The sequence below is a fragment of the Vicugna pacos genome, chromosome 4, assembly GCF_048564905.1.
Source record: "Vicugna pacos chromosome 4, VicPac4, whole genome shotgun sequence".
Taxonomy (NCBI): Eukaryota; Metazoa; Chordata; class Mammalia; order Artiodactyla; family Camelidae; genus Vicugna; species Vicugna pacos.
In genome coordinates this window covers 69,367,651-69,393,925 of record NC_132990.1, presented here as the reverse complement: position 1 = coordinate 69,393,925, position 26,275 = coordinate 69,367,651, and the positions used below count along the sequence as shown (strand labels likewise).

Sequence of the window (26,275 nt, the reverse complement as noted above, 5' to 3'; positions counted from 1 at the left end):
GGTGCATATAATTCCTCAACAAATGTGTTTTCTTACAGAGCCACAATACAGTTGTCAAAATCAGAAGGTTAACATTTACGCATTACCATCTTCTAAGCCTCAGGCCACATTTAAGTTTTACTGATGGCCCCAATCATGCCTTTCTTTAGCCAAGAATCTTATCCCTTAATCTCCTTCAGTTTGGAACAGTAGTCTCACAGTGTTTCCTTCACTATCATGGCCCTGACATTGGAGCTGACCTTTCTGTTTTCTTGTTTGTTTGTTTTTAAAGTATAGTCAGTTACAATCTGTCGATTACAATTACAGCACAGTGTCCCAGTCATGCATATACATACATATATTCATTTTCATATTCTTTTTCATTAAAGGTAATTACAAGATATTGAACATAATTCCCTGTGCTATACCCCAGAAATTTGCTGCTGTGAACATTCTTGCACATGTCTTTTGGTTTACGTATGAGCGCTTTTCTGTGGGTGTATAACATGGAGCGGAATTAATGGATCATGGATTCTGTATATGTTCAGCTTTAGGAGAGAATGCCAGAAAGTTTTCTAAAGTAGTTTTCCTACTCTGTACTCCAGTTAGCAGTGCATGTGAGTTCCAGTTGGGTGCATTGATCTTTTTGACATATTGTCCTTTCAGTCAAACTTTTTACTCCAGTTATAATATTTGATTGTACCTAATCAGTCGCTTGCATCTCTCTATTATTAACTCTTTGATATGAGATTCCATGTTTTACTTATCTCTGTCTTAGTATTAAGTACAGAATATAGGGTATACATAGTAAATGCTCAGTGAAAGTTGCATTAAAAAAATGAATAAAAACATGTCTGTAGGCTGAAATAATCTTGGCATTTTAGGGGGAGAGAATTCAGTGATCTGATTGGAATTAGAAATGACTGGTGTATTGGAAACTGTGGTGACAGGGTGGAATTAAGTCAGGTAGAATCTGATTGGATTCTGTAGGTAATAGCCCTTTTAGTTCCTGAACTGGGAGTGAGTTAATGAAAGCTATTTGATTCTGTGAATGAAGAATTGTGTTTTTCTTTGAAGGTGTACCTAACTCTTAGGAAACATTACAATAAAAGATCTGGGCTCATGACTGGCCACAGATTAGACAAGGCATGGGGTGTTGTTTATCTGGTAGCTTTATCCCCTGAGTGCGTAATTTCTTCCTAACAGGAGCTCAAATCTTTCTTATAAAGAGTAGAACTAATATAAAAATGTAAGTAGATTTTTTTCTTATTCTCTGCATATTTTATTCTGTGGTAATCCAAGATTCAGAACTTTTAAAATGTATATTGTGGAGTATAATTTATGACAGAGAGGAAATGCAGCTTCTGCCAATGTGAGCCCATGTGGAATTTTGAATGATTCTAATCTCCAGAGTGACTTGTTCACCTTCTCTTCTGCTTTATTGTTGTTCTTCTACTCTAGCACTTTTGTTCTTTTTGTCTCAGAAATCAGAATAGAACATTTATGAAGTAGCTCGAATCTTGCTTCTGACAGCTTATACCACAAAGGGGATGGGGAGAGGGGGAGTCTTCTTTGGATAAGAAGGGAAAATAATCTTACAATATGGCATTCACCACCTTAACCAAGTAATTAAACTTAGAATCAATGAGCTGACATCAGTTACTCCCTTACTTAGTGCAGTGAGAATTACATAATATCACCTCTGGTTGTATTATTGCCAGAAATGAGGAAATAGTCAGAGGAACATAATGTAGGGATATTCTGTAAGACGTTTGGCCTGGACTCCTGAAAAAAAGACACTGACGTGAAAAAAAAAGTAGACTGGGGTATTTAAAAAAATAAATCCCCCCCCCCACCTCAGTTATACAGTCTTTATCAGTTCTTTTGGTGGTTTTCTTAGGAAATTCAGTCATATGTCTTTGACTTATTGGAGTCTGTTATTGATAGCATTACCCATTATCCTGGCAATGTATACATCTTATAACCTTTAACTTCCTTTACCCTCATCTGAAGTTATATGCTTATGCTTATATTATAGTTGTATACTTTATTCTGTATATTAAAGCTCCACAAGTCAGTTTTGCTGTAACAGTTAATACTCATTTGGATTTACCCATATATTTATCATTTTCTTTGCTCTTTTCCTGTCTGGATCTCTGATCTTTTTGTATCTTTGATAATTTTCTTAATGCTTGAACAGCCTTTAGAATTTCTTTTAGTACAAGTCTGCTGGTGGCAAACTCTCTCAGTGTTTGTTTTTCTAAAAGTGCCTTTATATGCATTCATTCCTGAAGGATACATTCTCTGGGTATAGAATTCTGTATTGGAAATTATTTTCTCTAAGCACATTGAAGATACCATTCTTCCATTTTCTGGTGTCCGTTAATAAATATTGAGAGCTGTCAGTCTGTCTCTCCTTTGAAGGTAATCTGTCCTTTTTCCTCTCATTTAAATTTTATAACAACCCTGTGAGGTAAAGGCTTTATTTTTGTTTGTACAGATGGGAATAGAAACTCAGGACAACATGCCAATGTCAGCAAACGGTAGATTAAAATCCAGGTCTGTTGGACATCAGCACCTATACTTTTCCCACTTTGCCTTATTGCTTCTCAGTAAAAGTACATACTCATCTGTTCGATGGTATTTATTGAGTTCTGTTATATGTATAATACTGTGCCAGGGATTAAGGTGGGTACCAGATTTTGAGACATAATTCTGATCCTCAGTTTATAGTTTGGAGAAAAGCATGCCAAAAACATTTGGCTTGCAATTTGAGATAGTATATGATTAATAGCTAAAATGGTGCTAGCTTGCAGTAATTACTGAAAGAGTTTATGCAAAGAGAATTTTATAATTGTCTGGAAGTGTCAAAGAGTGTCCTGTGAAGGGTGTGGAACTCTGCACTCTGGGCAGAATTTGTTGAGAGTGGCAATTGTAGAGACTGTTTAGGCAGAGGTAAATAACATAAAAAAAGGCATGGTGGGCTGGGTGATGTATTTGGCAGATAGCAAGGTTGATTTGGGTCTAGCTGAAGTTTATAAATGTTGTTGGAGATAAGGTTTTATGTGATGTTCCTCAGTATGGAGAAGTGTAAATACCTGTTCTCTGTCTTAGGTCACAGTAAATCCTTGAAGTGTTGTTTAGGGGTGGGGTGATAAAATGTAAGTGAATGATATTACTTAGAGGGTAAGAACTTGCTTGACTCGATATTCCAACCTAAATTTCAGTTATGATTCTATCACTGCTTCACTTACATTGTAAGTAAGTAAGTTAACTTTTTAAAGCCTCAGTTTCCTGTGATTTTGAGATGATAATAGTACTTACCTCATAGAGTTGTTGTGAGGATTAAATAGAGTAGTGTGTACAATGTGCTTAGAACGGTGTCTGGAACATAGGCATAGTGAGCACAATTTAAGTGTTAGGTATGATTTTATTATTACTGTTATTAAATGAAATTATGCATGTTGATAACCAGTGCCTGGCATGGGGTTAATCATAGTTCTTGTCACCAATAGAATGTGTATAGGATTCATATTATTAACTAAATTATGTTTTTTTATCTCTCTACCTAGGTATAGGGAATGTAAAACCTTTATTAACTTGTATTAAGATATATAGATGAGCTATGTAATTCACTTAGGTTATTTCCTCATTGCGTCGTTTTTGTGATTACATGTTATATATCATTCCTAATCCACTTCTCAGGTAATCCATTTTTGTCATTTAAAATAAGAGTGAAGAACACATTTTATATTAAGAATCTGTAGTCAGAAGAGAGGGAAGGAGGTAATGTTAGTTAAATCTATGATGAAACAGTATTGTAGGAAGCTATAAAGATGCCACAGGAAAGATGCAGGAATTGTGCTGGTTGCTGAATTTAGAAACATTATCTCTGGGCTCTGTTTAATTTGGTCTCTTCAGGAAATTGTATGCAACCTGGGGATGCTAACTAAGCTTCCACAACAGGTATAAAGAATAGACAACTGCCTTCTCTGTTAAAATTTTATTCCAAGGTAAATTGTAAAACCTTTGAAGCGTCAGGACTGACAGACTAGAAATGCATTTAAGTGAAGGCTCATTAATCTTTTAGAAGAAGAAAAGCAAACATGTGTCATAGAAACAGTGTGGATTTGCAGTATTAAAATGCCAGCATCTTCAAATATTTTCATAAAGGAGAATGGGAAATAACTTAAGAATGGACACCATTTATATATTTCTTTTAAGGTTGGAATAGTTAAGCATTAAATCAGATGTCTTTAGTGATGATAACCTAACACATAGTTAATTCTAATTTTAAGTGAGGTTTAACTTTAGTTACTTTATTAAAGTATGTAGCTATGCATAGATCGGAATGATTTCACTAGAGAAATTGCTTTTCAGTGCAAATGTGGTTAAGTCTAGGGAACTACACACAAGGTGCTGTTTCTTAGATTATATTTCATATATTCTGTGGTCTAGTTAATAATGATTTGAACTTTTTTACTTGACAACTTTTTTTTATAAAAAGAGAATTCCTGTAAAATTTCCCCTATTTTCCATATTTTTTGTATTTCATATAAGTTGTCAAAGGGACTAACTTTGCATATGGTCTGTTATTTTTGGAATAAGAGACTTTTTTTCTCTCTTCTTTCTGGTCTGCTTCCCTAACCTTTAACCACCCTGTTAACAGATGTTCATTTTATCCTTGTGCTCTGTCATTTTGAATAACTGTTTTTGAAAAAGGCCACCTTCTAACAGTGACTTAAAATTTCTCATGACAGTATCACTTAGGATTGTTTAACTCTTACTCATTATGACAGCTTTGATTCTTTTATTTTGGGGGTTGATTGTGTATCTTTATATAATGCTGGATGGAAAACCTAACACTAGATTTTAAGTTATTGGATGATTGACCTCTTAGCTTAATTTTCAGTTGATTGACAGTATCTTATGAAGCAGGTAAGACAGATGTCTTTTACTTGAGGGCATTTTAGTGTAGGGATCCAAAGATTTGGGTGCATCTAACAGATTTGGGTTCAGACTGTAAATTTACCCTGTGGTGCCTTTGGACAAGTTACTTACCCCTCTGAATCTCAGTTCCTCAGTCTTAAGATGGAGACTGATCATATGCTGTTTACCTTGTAGGGCTGATGTAGATATTTAAGTAGATGATTAGTATAAAGTGTCTTGTACAGTCTGTGGAAAATAGGGGATCAAAAATGGAAGCGTAACTGCCAAGGCAATCATTTTACAAGATTGGTCATGTAATTGTGTATGATACAGCCTCAGTGTTTGCTATTTAAATGAACAGTTTCCTTAAGTGTATTATCTGGGAATAAAACACCTTTAGAATGAATGAGCTTGAATTTGCTTCTGAGCAACCAAAGTCTGCAGAGTAGCTGTGGTCTTAGCATCTGCTTGCCGAGAATCTGGTGGAGAGCTAGCCCTATGGCAAGTTGTCTGTTGCAGGTTATGAGTAGCTCTGCTGCAGCTATGGAGAATGACGAGGAGCTGTTCATAGGCCCCACCAGAAGCACCAATTGGAGCCATAATTGGGTCGTTAGTCATTTATTCATTTGTCTATTCACTTGACAGTTGTTTGAGAGCTTTATCCAGGTACTGTGGTATGGACTAGGAATACAGCAGAGAACAAAACATGTTATCTGCCTTCAAGAAACGTGTAGTTACAGAGCTGGTAAGTGGTTGAAACATAAGGCAAAACTAGTGTAATGTAGCGTAGTGTAATCAGTCTAAGCTTGGCAAAGGGTTGAGAAGGACTATGTAGAGGTGGAGGTTAAGATCAGGGAAGTCTTCCTGGGGGAGGTGCTGCTTAAGCTAAGGACATAGTGAGAGTAGCAGGTTTAAGAAGTTAAGGATGTTATTTTGAAAATTTCATTCCAAGAGTTCAGTATATTATTTCTGAGAGTAGATTACTGAGTAAGCATGCTTGAATCTAATTTCCAGCAGAAAATTGGGAAATTTCAGATTTCAGAAGTTTTTTCTTTCTTTCACTGTTATTGGGGGTGAGGAGTAGACCTAGCTTTGTACTCTGGAAAGGCAAGAGTCTGGGATCTCACTTGGAAGCTGAGAGCCTTCTCTTTTATGGAATTTTAGATCAGTACCAGCAATGTATGTATTGAGTTTTAAAAATTTGGTTACGGTAAGTATTTATTGACTAAATAGCAAATGAGATTGGCATGGTTCCGGCCCCTAGCCCACCGTCAGCCTTAAGAATTAAGATGAGAGGCTTAGTGGGTGATCTGTGTGGATAGTAGAAAGAACAGTGGGCTTTGGTATCAGGCAGCTGACGTAGTAACATAGGTTATTAAATATAAATAAACATGAATTCACATCTGGCTCTGTTACTCACCCTATGATTTTGGGCAAATAACTTAATGTCTCTGTTAAACACTAAAAATGTTCTTGTTTAGTTTCGAAACAAGTCTTTTTGAAGTAGATGTTACCTCAGGGATGAGGAACCTAAGACTCAGATAAGGTACATGCTTGTTCTTTTATATATATACGTGTGTGTGTGTGTGTGTGTGTGTGTGTGTGTGTGTGTGTGTATGTATACATGTCTGTGTGTATATAAGCATGTAAGGGAGAACTGGTTTTCCACTTTGGTTGGGGTGAAGGAAGCCTTTCTGGAGAGGTAGCATTTGAGATGGGTGGGCTTTCTTTGGCAGATACTTTATAGCATAGTGAGTCACAAAGAGCTCCAGCTCTGTAAACAGGTGGTCTGGTTCGACCTGGCTTTGCCACTGACTAGCTGCTGCTTGATCACAGATAAGTTATTTCACTCCTTTGGACGGTTGTTTCCTCTGTAAAATCGATGTAATCATGTCTCCCACAGAAGGTTTTTGAGGATTAAGTGAAGTAATGTGTGTAAATTGCTGAGCCAGGTGCTTGGCATACAGCAAGCACTGGCTGTTGTTACTGTGGCATCATTGTTACCATGAGAGGGATTGGTGGGGGCCCTTTCATGCAGAGAGAATTCAGTCTATTCTGTTCTCCTGTCTTGATAAACTATCAGGTTTTAATAAATGAACCTAGTAGTTGTATTTTTCCATTTATGAATCACACACTGAATAATTGTGATTTAGTCAGGATTCTTCTTGAGTTGCAGAATTTGTTGCAGACTGAAAAAAAAAAACACCAGTCACAAGTTCATGGTATTGTATTGCTGTCCCTTGAGTTCAGATCTCTCTGTAGGTTGGAAGAGTAATCTCCCTTGTTTATGTAACACTCTGCTTTTCAGAGTACTTCGCAACTGTTAGTTGATCCTCACCCTCACGGTAGCCTAGTGAGGCATACAGGGCAAGAGGTTTTATTTTTCAGGAAGCCAAATCCACAGGACCAGGGGAAAGGCCTTTATGGCTTTAGGGGCCATTTCAACATTACAGCCCTGGTCTCCTGACTTACATTCTATTTCTTTTTCGTTAGTTTCCTGTGAATAGAAGTCAGTCAGCAGACCGGAGTTTGCATTTCATTGCTGCCATTTACTAAATAGTTGTGTGATCAGTTATTTATGAGTCTTTTTCCAGCTGTCAAATGAACTGACCCACAGAAGATTATCTATAATGTTGAATATACTTTGTGTAAATGTTTTATAAGAATTACTGTGTAATTTTGTAGGGGAATATGCATTAAGATGCAGGTTTATTTGCTAATTGGTCTTATTTGCCTAATGGTAATGCAGGTAGGAAATATTCCTATTTCTGTATTGCCTTTAATGTTCTTGTCCTGCTTATTTGAGAGTAATATCTTTGATAGTGATGTTGAGGACTCAGTCTTGGAAAAACCTAGGAGATCTGGGGGTGTTTGACGAGAGAGTAGTAACACTTCACAAAATAACTGAATCCGTTTTTCACATTGTTACTCATGTTGCTTGGTCTTTGCCTTTTGTATGTCTCTGTCTCTCTGTTTCTGCCTTTCTCTCTCTCTCTCTCAGCTTAGTATTACTCAGATTGTTGGACAATTTAAAACTTTTCGGCTAATAATAATATACATCATTTTAAAAGTTTGAAGTTTGTTTCTCACTGGAAATTCAGACTAGAGGGATGCTTTTTACATATGAAGCTGATTCTTCATGAGGTTTTATCAGTTGTATATTGTCTTCCTCTTGAACCTCTGTTAGAGGTAGGTGAATATATAGTTCTGTAAATACCATATTAATTGGAAATTTAAAAATGCAGAAATTAAGTAGAACAAATTGTTTTTTTATTTTTTCTTGAAATATTAAATATATACATATGCGTTTGTTTATTAAGTGGTTGAGTTATGAAAACCTTAATTTAAAATTTTCAAATAACATAAAATCTTCATTAAGGAAGCTTCTTTTGCATTTTACTTGTTCTTTTTTTGTATAGAAGGATGAGGAAAAATACTGACATTGACTTGAAAGTGTCGTTTATGAATAAGAAGACTTTTGAGTTGGTGTCTATATTTTAAGGGTTAGATAAGAAACAAGTCATCCTGTAAAAAGCAAGTTTTTTTTTCATTTTTCAGTTTTATTAGGTAAAAAGCAAGGTATTTTCTATGGATCATGGAAATTTTTAGTCCTTTTCTGGTATGTAGCAAGCTAAGAGGACTTATTAAATTGCAGTTTCATGAATACTGTTGTATCGAATATACCATGTATGTGAGTCATAGTTTGTGATTTAGAAATAATAACAGACGTAATAAATTAGGATACTGTGTCAGAAATTCATATTTTTGTTATCCACACATTAGGAGAATAATTTAATAACTGTTTACAGTTGAATGGATTTGACTTAAATAAAAAATTATACCCTAATCATGAAGACCAAAACTCAGTTTAGTAAAAAATTTAACAAAGGCTAAACTTTCCTAAAAAATTAGATAATGTGCACAGAATTAGATAATGGATTAGACATAATCCTTGTTTATTATATGTTCTCATTAGCCCAAGTATAGTCTATTTTTATTTTATTTTAAAAAATTAATAAGCCCCTATGAACCCATTACCAGAACAGAAGCTAGTCCTTAATAACCTGCATCTGACTTTATAGGTTCCCCCAACAATCCTTGTCCCCATGCCTTCTATATTCATCATTCCCTTGCTTTCTGGTTTGTATATAGCTTTATCATATCTTCATAGATTCTTAGTATATCTTTTAATTTTGTTTTAATTTTTCAATAAAGATATTCTATATGTAATTTTTTTGGCATAGTATTTTAACCTAACATTGTATTCCTATTATTTATCCATATTGTTGCATGACACTATAGTTCCTTCACTTTGCTGAATAATAATCCATTGCATTAATGTACCATCATTTATTCTCCTGTGAATGGTCATTTTGCATGTTTTCCAGGTTTTTGCTATTTTGAACAGTTACACTATGAGCATGCCTAATGTTCGTGTCTTGTCTCTTGTACGTGTATGAGTTTCTCACTGTCTATACTTAGGAGTAAAATCCCCGAGTGACAGAGTATGGGATTATTCAATTTGTGGAAATTCTGCCAAGCATTTTCTTCCTACCATCAATCTATAAAAGACCCTATGGATCCATATCCTTTCCAACACTTGGTATTAACTTTTTTAGCTGACGGGGTGTAAAGTGGTGTTCATTTTTATTGATCTTGTGGTGTTTTTTTCCCCCCATAAAATGTTTACTTATGACTTTTTTCTGTTTTTTTTTTTATTCCTTTTTGTGGATTGTCTGTCCTTTTCTTTTGGCTTTTAAGTCATCTTTTTATATTTTTGATATTTTTGTTGGCTGTTATGTATTCCAGAAGTCTTTTCAATTTGTAGCTTGTCGTTTCAACTCTCTTTAGAGTGTTTTTTGATGACCAGAAGTTCTAGATTTTAATATACTTAAATATATTTTATTTTGTAGTCAACACTGGTGTCTTTAAGGAATCATTTTATTTTCTTTTTCTCATTTTATATGCCAATATCTGTTAGTAATCCGGGTGACATGTTTTTAAGGCCTGAGATTGCAGTGGTAGAACAACAGAGAAGGAAGATAATAAAGATAGTTTAGGAAAATGAAAGCAGAATGAGAAGCATTTTATTATATACTGATGTGTGTAACTACTCATTGCTCATTCCCAGCCCCCAAAAGAAAATAAGCCTTTGTTAAAGGCTGGATTCACATTTGTGCTTTTAAACTCACCTACTTGAGTAGGAATCACTGGTCCACTAGCAAGACTTTTTCCTCACCAGCCTGTATGTCTTGAATGATTCACCCTTTCTCTGGACCTTCTTATATATTTCTTTTCTTTTCTTTCTTTCTTTCTTTTTTTGTGTAATGACTATTGATGAGAAAATGATTATGATTTTTGAGACCCATTTAGACAAATAGTAAAAGAATGTCACACGAACGTATTATTTATATTAGAAATCATTTCTATTCTTGAATTTGAAAATAGTTGGAATAAAACTTAACCTAAAGAAATTTGTATTAAAGCATTCTATAATAAAACATTTTCAAAAATTATATTTTCTATATCTGGATTTTAAATTTCAAAAAAGTGCTTTCACTTAAATGTTCTTCTGCTACTGGTGCTTATCAACAGCATTGTATGGCAGATGCCCACACTCCCGTCATGTCTTTATGTGCACTCTGATTCCTAGCAGATCTGAATTCTGGAATCCCTTCCACTCCAGAGAATGCGTGCACAAGCACCCATCCTGTACTCCTATACACACACACCCACACCCACCATGCTCTTTCACAGCCATCCTTTTACATGTTGTTTCTGCTGTTGGGAGAACTTGTGCTTTATTAATAAGGATATGATTGTTGCCATCACAAAAATAACTTACATTCATGTAGTGCTTTATCAGTTGCTTTTATGTTCATTTTCTCAACTTTAATCCTTACCTAAAGCCTGTGTGATTGGCAGGGCAGGTTATAGTCCTACTTCATTTCAAGCTGGGCTAATACTGAGGCTCCAAGATATAAAGTCTGCACTCTTCTGATACATTAAGATTATTAGTAGGTATGTACTGGATGGATGAGTGCATGAATGAATGAATGAATGAATGGCTAGTTATTCTCACCCTAATGTCCTTTGGATTACACTCCAGATTTAGTTATGTCCTAGCAGAGGACTTGATAGATAGTAGAAACTAGAATGTTTATTCACTACAACTTCCACTTCTGTCTGTGTTGGAGTAACTAGTTCTGGACTAGCCTTCTTGCCGTAAAAAACAGAACAAAACAAAAACCCCCAAATGGACAAAATATATGAGGCAATTCTTTCAGCCTTTGGGCAGCAGGCCTGTGATCTTGAAATTCATGAAATGAGCCCCATGATTGCTGCCCCTGCTCTCTGCCTGAGAAGTTTCCATGGTGGCCTAACTGTGCTGAGCTCAGAATTTGGGACAGCTAAAGTGGCTGGAATCTTCAGGGCAGGATCCTAGAGAAGAGGAAGTTGTGTAGGAGGGGCTCTCAAATGTTTGTGTGAGGATTCCTTGTGAATTCTTGACAAAGGGTTGGGCCGTCTATGAGTGAGAAAGGCTAGAAGGGTGCCTTAAGGTTGAGGATGGAACAGTTACTAGAGGTTGTACAGCTGAGGGGTTTAAGAGACCTGGTGGATATCCCAGGCATCTGGGTGAAACACTAGAAAGAACATGAGATAAAGCAGATACTGCAGGTCATGTCAGTAAAGTTTTGTCAAAGCACATCCACACCCATTCATTTACATATTGTCTGGTTGCTTTCACCCTACAGTGCAAAGTTCAGTGGTTGCCACAGAGACATTAGGCCCGGCAAGGCTACAAAATTTACTGTTTGGCTGTTTAATGAAAATGTTTCTGACTTCTGTCTAGAGTAAAGCCTGTAATCAAATCTAGACCTCTTGTAACAAAACCTTTAAGACAAAATCTGCAGGGAAGACAGAACTTGCAGGTTAAGTTCTATCAGGTTAGAGAAACTTGGGAAACATCTTTGGCTTTCCATAGAATCCCTAACAAAAGTATTACTTGACTTTTTATTTAAAACTAGAATGTTTCTGAACAGTATTACCTCCTTTAGTGCTTTGGGACCTTTCTAACAGTGACAGTGACCTTAGCCTACATTCTCTGATACTTTGGAAGTCTTTGGTTTTTCCCCTGGATAAATTCTATGTAGGAATATGTCTCATTCTACTATTAAAAAAAAAAAAAAACAACCCAAAACACCCTTATGCTCTTTCTTGATAGAGGAACTTTCTTGGATCTTCTATCCAATGTCAGTATTTAATTTAAATTGAAAAAGTTGCTAATCCCCAAAGGCAAAAACCAAAGTTAAAGTAGTTTTCTGTTTAAGAGGACCACAGTTCCTTTTGTTTCTGAATACTGTACATGTGTGGACATAATTTTAAAAATGCTTTGAAATTATAAATAGTTTCAGGCACATGGACAACATAGAATATAATAATAAAGTGTATACTCACCACATACAGCTTTTTTTTTTTTACATGTTAATGTTTTGCCAAATTGCTTTGGATTATCTAAGAAATAGTAGCTCAGAGATGCCCTGTGTGTGTCCCTCCCTGATCCTGTTCTTTTCCTTCTTTTCACATTTGACTTTGTCATTACGTTGAACATTTTTATACTAAAAAAAGTATGTCTCTTGTTGATGGACCTTTAGATTTCTAGTGTTTTGTAGTTATAAACAGTTCTGCAGTGAATATTGATGTTACCTGTCTTACTGTTTTTATGTGTTGGAGTCTGTCTAGATAATGTAACCAGAAATAATATTATTGCTTGTAGAATATCTGTATCTTTGACTATCAGTTATTACTGAATTGCTTCCCCAAAATGGTTTTACCCTTATATAATTTCACCTGCTTTGGTTTATGCAGAGATATAATGGATTCTCTAAAGCAGACATGTTGTGCCTGAAGAAAATATGACATATGAAAATTTTGCTCCAGGAAATTGAAAGTTGGTTGTTTAGATTCTTGATAAATTTGTTCTGGTTTAAAAAACCTTCTTATGGAAATGTTCATACATACAAGTGAAGAGAACCCCTGTGAACCATAGAGAACCTCATCATCAATTTTCAATAATTGTTAATTTAACATAGCCAGTCTTACTTCACTATCCCTCATCGTCTCAACTAGATTATTTTAGAGGATCCCAGATTCATTTAATTTTATCTGTAAATACTTTTGGATATACCCTAATCTCTATATAGTATATATCTTCCACCTTCCCCAAAAAGAAACCCACACAATACAGTTATCATCCTCCAAAAAGAATTCCATAATGTTACCAGATAGTCAGCATTCAGATTTCCCCAATTATCTGGTTTTTAGTTTTATCTGCAATATCTAAAATATGATTACATTGTGAAAACAGATATTTTAAAGGAATATGTTTAAGCTGTGCCATATAAAATGTACTTGTAGATTTCTGATTTATCATAAAATCATGTTTAAACAGATGGTACCTAAAAGGTAATCTAGGTGTAGTCTAGCTCTTTTATTTTATAAATGAAGGAGTTGAGGCTCAGAGAGGTTGAAATTTGCTCAGAATTGGCCAGCTCAGTGTAGCAGAGCTGGAATTAAAAGGCAAATCTTCTGACCCTAAATCCATTGCTCTCACATTGATTACATTGTGTTGCCTGTCTCATATTTTTCATCAGTTTTGTAAATCTAGTATTTAAGTATTTTTTCCATAAATATCAGACTACTCTATTGTCTGTACAGTACTAATCTTGTGATTTACAACAGGTTGTATCTTAAAAGGAGTTTGTGAAAGGGTTGAATTATAATATCAACACTTGTGCCAAAGATACTGAGCTGTTCTGAAAAGCTGCTTGTCTTTTCTGACCTAGATACACAGTTTCCAACTGTGGCAGAGGATGCCAGAAAGAGAGAATGAATGTTGGCATGAATCTGGAAATAAAATTATTATATTACTGAAGGTATTTCTTCATTTTTAGCACCATTGTATGTAAGAAATTTTCTGTGTTGACAGAATGCTTGGTAAATTTATGCACTTTTGTTGGGGGGGGAGCATTCAAAACCTATTGTTTATTTTGCCAAGGTGAAAATAAAATGATGACTTTTTGTTTTAAAATTGGTGATTTTTAACATTACTGCTTGTTTATAACTAGATTGTAGACACTGAGGTTGTTTTGCATACCTAACTAATTAAGAGAAATAATCTTGTCCATTCTGTTTTGCTTTCTTGGTGAAGCTCTGTTCTGTAGAATGACAGCAAAAAGTCTTTTGAGAACCAGGAACAATGTTTGAAGCTTTTTTTTACCAAGGTGGTGGTTTACCCTTCAGAGTTGAGTATGCTGCAGTGGGCACAAGAGGGCAGAGAATACTGTTTCTTGGCACATTCATTATCCCTTTTTTCTTTTGATCATAATTGTCGCAAGATCTGTAAATTCTAAAGATGGTCGGATGGCCTCTATCACAGCCAATTAGTGAGAAGGAGAGAAATAACAGCTCCTAAGGCACATACAGTTCAGGTGGTACTTCATGCTTGATTGATTTAAAGGACTGGATCTCATGGTTGAGGTTTTGAAGACCACTGTGCAGAATTAAATACACACCTGCTCTTTGATTTGCTCTTGGACATAGTGATATGAACTGTACAGATACTAGAGACTCAGCCCAAGTTCTAGGGATAGCTCTGCCAGCGTGTGATCATTTAGCATCTTTGTATATGTTTGTGCTTTCATATTTTAAAAGATTATGAAAGAGATTTATACCATTCTATTGTTCACTGATTTTCAGGGCTGTCATGAGCATTAAATGTGATGCTATGTGAGAAAATATTTTGAGAAATTCATTTGAGTTTCTCCTTTGTGCCAGGTATTGTTCTACGTGTACAGAACAAAGAGTAAACAAAGTAAAGATAGCATAAAGATGGTAAATCCTATGGAGAGAAGTGGAACAGGGTCAGAGGTGTGCTGGAGGAGAGGTTGATATTTTATGTAGGGTAATCAGGGATGGGCTCGTGATAGAGTGACATTTGAGCTGGCACTTGAAGAAGTAAGAGAAGGTGCTGTGTGGATGTTGGGTGTAAACGGGCTCTGAAGGGGGATAATGTGTGCATTGTACCAACATGGATGGAACACAGTGCATGAGGAGAGGAGTGATGGGGGATGAGACCAGGAAGTTAATGGGAATCAGATTATTGGGGATTTATAGGCCATTGTGAGACCAGGAGCCATTGGAAGGTTCTGAGCAGAGGAATGACATGACTTGACTTACATTTTAAGGGGAACACTCTGTATGCTTTTCCTGAGAATAAAGTCTAGGTGGGGAAGCAAGAGAACAGGTAAAGGTGAAGGATTGGTGGTGGGTTGGCTGTGGGTGTGAGAGGAAGAAGGGTATCAAGGCTGATTCCCCCAAGTTTTTGGCATGACTCCTCCAAGTTAGTGGAGGACAGGGTAGTTTGCCTTCTCTCCAGAGAGGGAAGATTGGAAGTGGCAAAGATTGGTTTTGTTTTCTGTTTTTGAGGGGGGAGGTCAGGAGTTGGTTTGGGACACATGAAGTCAAGGATGTTTATTATACACCCAGATGGATATGTTGATCATGTACTTGAATGTGATTCCAAAACTTGGGGCGATACACATTTGGGAATCCTCAGTGTATAAGTGGTATTTAAAGCATTGACCTGGATGATATTGCCAAGGGAGTGTGTGTAAGATAGTGAAGAGATTCAGTGTGAGGGCTGAGTCCTGAGGCACTCCAGCATTTGGGCTGTGGAGATCAGGAAGGAGAGGGCAAAGTAATTTATGAAGGAGAAGGAGAACTGAGAGTATTGTACTGGCTGGGAGCCAAGGGAGGTGAAATGTTCAAGTAGGGAGCGTTCAGCTGTGCCACCTATTGCTGAGAGGTCAACTAAGATGAGGACTGAGAATTGTTCACAACATTAAACACCATAGAAGTCCTGTGGGACGTTGACAGGAGCTGTTTCAATAGAGCATTAGGGTGAGAGGCTGACTGGGGTGAATTTAAGAGAGAAAGAGAGGAGAGGAAATGGAAACCCAAAACATATAAACTCAAAAGAATTGTACCCCAAGAGGGGCAGAGAACCAGGCTGTGGGGAGGCAAGAGGTCAAGGAAAGTTACGCAGGAGAGAGAGGGGAGAGGTAATACTGAAGTGGCAAAGGGGGTGGGATCTAGAGGGTTTGAGTGGAGAGATTTCCATTAGATGGGAACAGGGACAGTTTATTCATAATAACAGGAAGGAAGGAAGAATATATGGGAAACAGCAAGGTTGATATTTTGCGTGTAATAGAAAGCAGAAGATGACCAGTTGATTGTGAGGATATGGAAAGAAGGTATAGATGTTTGAAGAGATAAAAGAAGATATGAAACAATCATCAGGAAATCAGGAAGTGAATGAATATATACATTTTTTTTCTCAAATGAGATTCCTTGGACATTGCAGGATGTTTAACATCCCAGGGTACCAAATACCAGGATTACCCGCCTAGTCATTGTGACAACAAAAAAACTTTACCTTACATTTTAAAATCCCCCAGGGTTGCAGTACCACCACTGTTTGAGAACTATTGATTATTGGCCTTTTGATGTTAGATCATGAGTTTAGGGAGAAAAAAACAGTTAGCATAATTGTTTGATTCTCCTCCCTGCCCCGCCCCCCGCAGCACCCCTCAACCCCAGCCACATTACAGGGTTACTGGTGTTGGATAATTAAGAGGGTTAGATATATCTGGGATTGGGGTTTTGCCAGGAAAACAAAGGGAATTGCTGGTGAAAGTGATGGTAAATGATGAATTGTGTAATTTTACTTGGATAAGGATAAAAGTGAGGGCATGCAAAGGGTGAGGGGCTGTGAAAGGGGGTAGGATTAGTATGGTATGAGCTCTGGTGGGGAGTGGGCGTCTAAGGTAGGAAAGGAGATGAGGACATTGGAGGAAAGGAATACAAGGAGAGGAGAGTCCAGAATTTTAGAAGGGTCATCTGTGTGGTTATTGAAATTACTAAGAATTATGCCAGGAGTTAGAAGTAAGCATCTCTCAGTGAGCTAACTGCTATAGTCCTGTGAAGGAATGGAAGAGGGTTTAGGGGATTAATCCAAGATGGGTGAAATAAGTCAAATAAATAGTGGAAATTGTGCTTGTGGAGGATGAGTCAGAAATTCCCTGTAAGTCACTGTGTTGATGACTGCCCTGGAAATATATGGGAAGAGATGATGACCTTTCATTCAGATGGAGCCTTCTTGGATTCTGCAGTTAAGGAACTTTCTAAGGAAAAATAAGTCTATGGTTGAATTCAGATTTTTATTGAGCCTTTCCTGAGTACAGGACATTTTACTAGGTGCTGTGGAGATAAAGGTAAGTAATTTCATTAAGGAGCTTATGATAAAAGTAACTAAAACTGAGTAATAGAAATGTCATAAAATAAATTGAAGAAGGACTGGATGGCTCAAAGAAGGAAGAAATTATATTAAACCCAAGTATTAGGTAAGGCTCCCTGGAAGGGTGGATTTGAGGTGGGCATTTGATGACTAGAACAACGGCAAATCATAGGGGAACAGAGGTTGCAGTCCAGGTAAGGGAAAGGTTTAACTTAAAGCTTAGCAGTAGCACCTGGCAAGATATTCTGGAGAAGAGTCAGTATTCCTATTTTGGCTGGAACTACAGTGGTGAGAGAAATGACAGGGAGAGAATTGCATTAGTGTTGTATTATGGGGATGGCCTTGGTCACACCCAATATCTGAGTGGAATGCCAGTTGCTTAGCTAATGAATAGACATTGAAGGTTTTGAAGAGGAGCTTGATGTTCTCAAAGGTAAAGTTTTCCCCAAAGATGGCCTGAAGTGGGGATAGAAGAGTGTAGGAGAACATAAATTCCTGTAAATAGTAAAACATGGCAAAACTATACACAGTAGTATATATAAGACTTCCATATCTTTGAATTGTAGGCATCCTTAATAGCAAAACACGGACTTAAAACTCAGGATTTCCATTCTTACCCTGTATCCTTTTTCCTGTTTTGAATTTAAAGAGCTTGCCTCATTTGTAAGTTTTCTTTACTTGGCTTTCAGAACAGCACAGTCTTCATTTTCCTCCTCTCTCTCAGGCCACTTCTCTGACTGTAGTTGTACCTCTCCTTTCTTCTCCTTTTTCGCATTCATTGGTACACCTACTCCCTTGGTGATCTTGTGGCTTTCCATACTACGTATATGCTGAAAAGTACCAAATTTATATCCTAATTCAGACCTGTTTTCTAAACTATAAGTTCATATTCAGTTTCCTACTTGGGTATCTAATAATTATCTCAAACGCAACATGTCCAAAACTGAATTCCTGATCTCAATCCCAAAACCTCCTCTTCCTGCACCTTCCCTAACTCAGTTGCTCAGGCCAGAAACCTTAAGTCAGTCATGATGCCTCCACTTTGCTCCCACTGCACATCATTCTACTAGAAAGTCCTGTCATCTTTCCCTTCAGAATATATCCATACTCCGATTACTAAGCTTCATTAGTATGGTTTCCTTCCTTCCACTCTTGCCCTCTCTACTGTGTATTTCAACATAGCAATCAGTGACTTTTTAAAAACATGAGTCAGAAATTGTCACTTCTGGGCACAAAGCCGTCTCAGGGCTCCCCATCTCACTCAGAGTAAAAGCCATAGTCCTTAAAGTGACTGGAAGGACCCCCTGTACTAGGAGTTGACAAACTGTGGCCCATGGACCATGTTTGATCCACTGCCTGGTTTTGTATAACTTGTGGGCTAAGAATGGTTTTTACATCTTAAATGGTTAAAAAAATTTTTTTAAATTGCTATTTTGTGACATGAACATTATAGAAAGTTGGAATTTCAGTGCCTGTAAATAAAATTGTATTGGCATATAGCCACACCCATTTTTCACATTCTGTCTGTGGCTGTATTTGCACTTCAGAAGCAGAGTTGAATTCGCTTGAAAGCCTAGAGTATTTTTTATCTGGTCCTTTAAAGAAGAAGTTTGCCAGCCTCTGCCCTGATCTGTTCCTCACTCCCACCCTCAGTCGTTGCTGCCCTTCTCTCCATCCTAGTCCAGCCATCTAGACACAGGTGGTTCTCCACCTAACCAAGCATATTCTCCATCTCCTGCCAGGAATGCTCATTCCTTAGAGCTTTGTGTGGCTCACTCCCTCACCCACCAAGGTTTGCTCAGGTATAGCCTTCCCAATGAGGACTGACTATGTTTAAAATCACGCCCCTGCAGTACCTGCATGTCCTTGTGCCACCGTCCCCTGCTCTTTCTTTCCCGTAGCACTTCACACGTTCTCACATACTGTTTAATTTACTTATTTTACATTTACGGTTTTTTTGGTTGTTTTCCCTGCTCTGGACTTAAACAGAAGGGCAGAGATTTTTGTCTCTTTTGTTCACTAATGCATCCTAAGGGCTTAGAACAGTGGCTGGCATATCATAGGTGCTCAATAAAGGCTTGTTGAGATGCACTGGATTATTGGTTCTTTCACCAAATGAGTCGTCTTACTGGCGGATAAGTTCTGTTACGTGATTGCTCTGTCAGGGATGGGGAAGGGCTAGTGTTGGTTCTTTCAATGACGAGATGTGTTTTCCTGTTAACTCCTTGGATTGGTTACTTGGTAACATCCTTTCCATTCTACTCACTGATAGTAAGTGTTCAGAAAGATTCTAGTTGACTTAGACGGCTTGCACAGTGCCATTAATGTTATGGCTACAGCCTGTCCTACCACCCTTTTTTAAACTGTTAATTGAGAAGGGACATTTGGCCTGAGCTCAGTGTTGCAAAACTTCAAATGATGTGGTGGGATTGGCTTTTCCATCATTGTAGGTGTTTTGGGGCAGCAATGAATAGCCTGATTTTTGGAGTAGGTATATGTAATTTATAGTTTTTCAGTTTAGCCTTCCCCATGTGCCTTTTTTGTATAGAAAATAAAAGGACATTTCTAGAGGAAAATATTGAAATTCGGTAATCTTTTCACATTAGTATTGTATAGACCTGAATGCTACCACCATGTAGGGGAAGTAATTTATTTGACATGATTTGGGGGAAGTATTGACTTTATATGTATTTGCTCTTCTCTTAATGTATCTAAATTGGTTCATTTTTGTATCCCCGGATACAAAATGCCAAGCACAGTACCAATAGACAGTTAATAAGTGTGTATTTACTGGTATATCTCCTTATTTTAAAATGATCCTTTTGGCGTATCAGTGGGGTATCTTTTTCTAATTTTATTTGCCCATCTTTAATATAGTGGACATGTGATCTTTCATAATGGAGAAATAGAGCCTGGATATTTGATTTTTACATAGCTTCTTCTGGAGAGGTTGCATATGTTATTAGTATTAACAAAATTTGTAGATTCCTGTTCAGTTATTATTTTGAGAGTAAATAATTTCCTGGATTCTATGTCAGAGTATTTGGAATTTTTCAAGAAGGTAAGTATATTTAAATAATTTTTTGCCTTAGTTTTAAATATTTTCTTCTAGTTGCATTTCAGAAAAATTCCTAAATAGTTTGAATATAGAAAGCATAGTCATTCTTCAGTGCTGAGATTTGCTTCCAAGGAGAGGGTCTAATATTTATATATTAAAAAATCGAGCTTGGTGGGCTGGGTAGCCTGACACTGAAAGCCTTTCAGCGTTAGAGGTCAGTTAAAAAAGACATACAACACCACCAAAAGTATAATTCATGAAAGAAGAAGTTGATAAGTTGGAATTCATTAAAACTAAAAACTTATGTTTTATGAAAGACACCGTTAAGAAAGTGAAAAGACAAGTACCAGATGGGAAGAACATCTTTGCAAAACACGTATCTGATAAAGGACTGGTACCCAAAATACGCAAAGAAGACTTTAAACAGACAACCCAATTCAAAAACAAGTAGAAGATCTGAACAGATACCTTACCAATAAGCATATGAAAAGATGCTCAACGTCATACATCATCAAGGAGCTTCGATTAAAAATGATAGTGAGAAACCAGTACACATCTATTAGAAAGACTGAAGTCCAAAACTTTGACAGCACCAAATGCTGATGAAGATACAGAGCAACAGGAACTCTTATTCTTTCCTGGTGGGAATACAAAACGGTACAGCCACTTTGGATGAAAGATAGTCTGGACGTTTCTCACAAAACTAAACAGTTTTACCACATGGTCCTGTGATCATACTCTTGGTACTTACCCAAAAGGGTTCAAAACTTATGTCTAGACAAAAACTTGCACACGAATGTTTGTAACAGCTTTATTTGTAATTGCCAAAACTTACAAGCAACCAAGATGTCCTTCAGCAGGTGAATGGATAAACAAACTGTAATACATTCAGACGGTGGAATACTTTTGAGTGATAAAAAGAAGTGATATAGAAGAATCTTAGGTGCATATTGCTAAGTGAAAAAAGGCATTCTGAAAGGACTACATACTGTTTGATTTCAACTATGTGACATTTGGAAGAGGGAGGGTTGAATAGGTGGAGCCTGGAATTTTTTAGGGCAGTGAAACTGTTCTGGATGATTCTGTCGTGGTGGATGCACATCATTATACATTTGACAAGACTCAGAGAATGTATAACACAAAGAGTGAACCCTTATGTTAACTGTGGACTATATAGTTAATACTGTATTAACGTTAGTTCATTACTTGTGAGAAATGTACCACACTAATTCAAGATGTTAATAATAGGGGAAACTGTGTGTGTGTGTGTGTGCGCGCACGCGCGTGTAAAAAAAATGCCTATTAATTGAAAAAAATAGTACTTAATAAAAAAAGTGATTCACACATGCCTACATGTACACTGTACCCTCTTCATAAAGCTACTCTTGAATTAATAAATAGACCATAGCGAATATTTTTCTAAGCTCTGTTTTTTGGAGAAGTGTATGCATATCTGATGTATAAACAAAAAAATTTTATTTGATATTTGAGGGTTTTTTCCTCCTGAAGCCATATATTGAGTGTATACTGTATGGCAGCTATTTTTAGGTATTCTTAATAACCTGTCTCATTTAGTTTGAAATAAATAATACTCACCCCATCACACCAGTAAGAAAGCTCTGGCTAGGAGAAGTAAGGTTGGCAAAGCTGGTACTTGACTCTAGGCCTGACTCCAAAGTCTTTGTCCTGTATGGCCTCTGTAATTCATGTAGTCACATATTTTTTGAAATAACTAAAGTTTATCCATAAGTTAGTTTAGTAAGTAAAGCTTAACATAAGTGTAAGTGCCTTTAGAGTGAAAATATTGAAAGATATTCTAGGTTTGAATCTTGGCTCTACTGTCTACTTTTGCTTTGGATTTTAATTAGGTTATATTATTTTTTAATGCTCCAGCTTCCTTATGTGTTAAGTGGAGATAGTATTTAAGATTGTTGTGAGGATTAAATGAGTTAATGTATCAAAAGCTTTTAGAACAGTGCCTACTACAGAATTTGAGTCCCATAACCATTAGCTATTAATTAGTAGTGGAATATTTTCTCATTTTATAGATAAACTGAGACCCAAGGAAATTAAGTGATTTTCTGAGTCATATTACTTTCAGATGTCACAAAGCTTATTAAATGGCAAAGTTGAGTGTTTTTTATTTCAAGACCAGAATTTTATCCACTAAGTAAACAGTTTTTTAGAGAGAAACTCTTTAAAAATGTGTTACAGTTTCTATCTGCTTACAGTCTACCAAATATAATTTAACTTTTTTTCTCAGTCAGATTGATAAAGTAGGGAAAAATCACTGGGCTATGATTTAGGTTCTGGACCAGGCCTTGTCCCTCATTAGTTGTGTGGCTTCTTTAATATCTTTGATGGTAGTTCACTTTAAACTGAGGGGTGAGTGGATTTGGGCCAGATGATTTCTAAGTTCCTTTTACAGCACTGACAATATGATTCTGAGACATGATTCTGAATTACTGCACTATGCTGTCATACCCCGAAGTTCCCTGAGCTTCTTAATGTATGTGTAGGTTGTTTACTCTCTATGCTAAATGACTGAAAAGTGCTGTAGGTGATCCACAATTTCTCTACCACATCAGCTTTTACTTAGCATTGTTCCCTCTTTTTCTGTTTTTAATCCACTTTTTTAATACAGCTGATTTATTGGCTTTACCTTTTTACAGAGTGAAGTTAATGGACTGTGTTTTCAGGTCTCAGCTGAACATGTAGCAATCTTTGGCTGCTGGATTCTCAGCTAAGTACTGAATGGTTGAATCTTCTAGAATGGAGTAGGATTGGGAATAGGAAATGACAAAGATTCTTAATTGTATAGTACCATCTTTATACAAAAGGTATACTTTTAGTGACAAGAGACATTTCTTACCGTGGAATCATGTTTTAGTTTGTCTCTTTGTTGTGTAAAAGGATCCTATGAACTGCAGCATGTGTGTGTTCCCTCCTTACCTTGATGTGACATGTGTAATTAAGTTCCATTTACTAGTTGTTACATAATTTAAAAAAAATTAAGCTTCACTAGCTAATTTCAGGTGGATTTTGAAAGCAGAGTCAGAGAAGTTGGTTATAGGATATGAATAGTGTTGAATGTAGGTCACAGCTCAGTATCATTTGACTATAAACATGGGTCTGTTTTTTCATTTGCAGTATTGGGGAGAGTTAAATATCACCTGTGACTTTACTGGTTGCCAGAATTCAAAAGGATTTCTTTCTTTAAGAGAACAACTGATAGGAAATTATTATAGAGAAAAGTATAAGGGTGTTTCCTTATTTAAGGGAAATTTAAAAAAAAAGACTGAGATGAAGAGAAAGCTGTTTCTTTGTGAGTTTATGTATTCTGTGGGGTATAAATTACTCCTGATAATCCATGTAAAGATTATGTTCTATTTTAATGGTCTCTGTCTCGATAGTTTTTTGGCTTATTTGTTTGTTTTACAGCTGGGCTTATATAAGGACTTCATCAGTGCTCATAAGAGCTTATTTTTACCTTATCTGGAATAAAATCTCATTAAAGTGGGGAAAAAAATCTCACAAAGGTGGAGCAGAGTGGTAATAGAATGGCAATTAGGCCTCTGAACAGAAATAAGAAATATACAGTGGGATTCTGGCGAGAATCTCCCATGGGTAATGAAGTCAGGATCTAGAGAATGTTCAGGAGTCTGGCATAACAGTGCATATAGGTTGGGGGAGGGGAACAGAGCCTAAAGTGTTTAGAGAAGAAACATTGTTCCAGTATTGTGCTGTAAGTCTGGCAGTATCAACCGAGAAAGCCTCCTGGTTGCAGTCAGTGGTGTTAGGTTTTCAGGTGATCTACCTTTCATATAGGTCTGGCTAATGCCAATTTCTATTGAAAATCTCATGGTTAATTAAAACATTGTTGCCATTAGTAGTAGTATTACTTTTCCAGGTTATGCTTTGCTGAATCTGTGTCTGTTAATGTATTTATCTCGTTAAGTGCAAGTTAGCCAGCTGCCACATTGTGGCTACTGGGAGGATTATTTTTCTGGTCATATCACTTAGGCTTTTGGGTCCAGGCCTTCAAAGGATGTGTTAGCTTTTTGTTTAAAATGAAGTAGCTTTCTTCTATAAAGATCATTTCTTTTCAGTCAATAACATGTTTATGGGCTCCAACTCTGATATGAAACTAATTGTAAATAAACATATTTGAAAAGTTGTTTTTCTTTTTCTCTTGCAGGTATATTCTAGAGAACAAGTCTTCAAACATCTTTGCCATATTGACTCTGAGCTGTCAGGGGACTCAGGCTTATGAGGAGGTACTGTCACACAAAACAGTGTCTAGTGAAGACGACAAGAAAGAGGGGAAAGGATCGGAAAAAGAAGCTAAAACACTATAGAAAACCATGGTAGGCTATTGTTTATGTTTCTTAATTTAGTTACCAAAGATCCCAATAGTTTTAAAATTGGAATTGTTAACAGTGAGGGCAAGTGAAAAACGATGGTGTTAATTTTTGGCTCTAGTGCATCACATATAGATGGCACTCTAGTATTTAAACAAAGCAAATGAGTTCAGATTTATTACAAGCCCTTTAAACGACAAGCTGGAGCCCCATGAGCCTGCAGGTCATATATTATTAAATACAAAGGAGAGAACACTCATAAATAATATTTTTTAATAAAACTGGCTTTAGAAAACTGATACAAATGGCTAAGGTGACCTTGAACTGAAATTATGTAATTTTTCTCCAGCCTTCATTCTGAAGTTGAGTTTTTTCCCCATGGAAATTAAAAATCCTAAACCAGTCCTGTAATTAATGATATGAAGATTTTGGAGTTTATAAAATGTGTGACTGTTTAACTCAAAAGCCACTTTTTTCCACATGCTTTTAAAATAATAGGGTCAAATGTTGAGTGTAGTAGGGGCATTGAACTGAATGTCATGGAAACCTTGCTTTTTGTGGAAAGTTCATTCTTACATTGAATTTGACATGTTAGATGAGGTCATAACCTCTGGTGTCTAGTTGTTTAATTGGTAAAATGTGCTGAATCCCCCCCCCCTTTTTTTTTTTGGTTCTGGAGGATGTTGTGTGAATTCTTTCCCCAAGTATAAGTGAGAAAGGCTTAAAAAAGATGTTAAAAGTGGGAGGGAAAAAAAGCCCAAAAATATTAATCATCAGTATGTTTGAAATACATTATTTAGCGAGTCTAATGGTATTTCTTTCAGTGTTACTTGGTTTTTTAAAAATTTGTTCTAGGGATTATAACTTAGTTGACTTGCTCTTTAGAGAAGAAATTCTGCTAATATTGTAGTTCTGAATGGTGGAGAAAATGTTAATGTGAGATATTCTTTCATTTAGTTTCTTGGTGAGATGTGAAAAATGACACTGTGACTTGTGTTTCTTCCCATGTTCATTATTTGCCTTTTCAGCTTATTTATCTGTTAGAGTCATGATATTCTTACAACTTGAAGAAATGCTTTGTATGTATTGTTTGTCATAGTTCATGAAAATTTCTTTCCTAGTTTTTTCATTTTAAATGTAGCTTAGATTTTCTGGTGTAGAAATTTTGTGTTTTTATGTAATTTAATGGGTTGTTAGGTGTTTTCCAGTTTCTCCTATTCCTTTGCATTAGATCTCAGATTTGAATGAGAAGTTTTTGTTTTTGCATAGTTCTTCCAGTTTAATTTTTTAATACTTAAAATCATTTTGGAGCTTATTTGGGTAAATAAGATTGCTTTCCTTTTTTTCGCTTGCTTGCTTGCTTTCTCTCTTTCTTTCTCTTTCTCTTTCTCTTTCTCTTTCTCTTTCTTTTTCTTTCTTTCTTTCTTTCTTTCTTTCTTTCTTTCTTTCTTTCTTTTCTTTCTTTTCTTTCTTTTCTTTCTTCCTTTCTTCCTTTCTCCTTCCTTCCTTCCTTTCTTCCTTCCTTTCTTTCTTTCCTTTCTTTCCTTTCTTCCTTCCTTTCTTTCTTTCCTTTCTTTCCTTTCTTCCTTC

General features: G+C 36.3%; 1 protein-coding gene across 6 annotated transcripts in view; it reads left to right on the top strand.

The window, feature by feature from the left end:
• Nucleotides 1-26,275, top strand: part of STRBP (spermatid perinuclear RNA binding protein) — a 113,367-nt gene that overhangs the window by 38,528 nt on the left and 48,564 nt on the right. For 5 of the 6 annotated variants that reach the window (XR_012072258.1, XM_072960096.1, XM_072960092.1 and 2 more), the window contains one exon: nucleotides 24,523-24,691. Coding sequence is in view for 5 of the 6 variants with exons in the window: in XM_072960096.1 (XP_072816197.1) it covers nucleotides 24,689-24,691 (3 nt within the window). In the remaining variant the exon portion in view is untranslated. Of the gene's footprint in view, nucleotides 1-13,827; nucleotides 13,845-24,522; nucleotides 24,692-26,275 lie in introns of those variants that run through there. The other variant, XM_072960095.1, reaches the window with a different exon arrangement.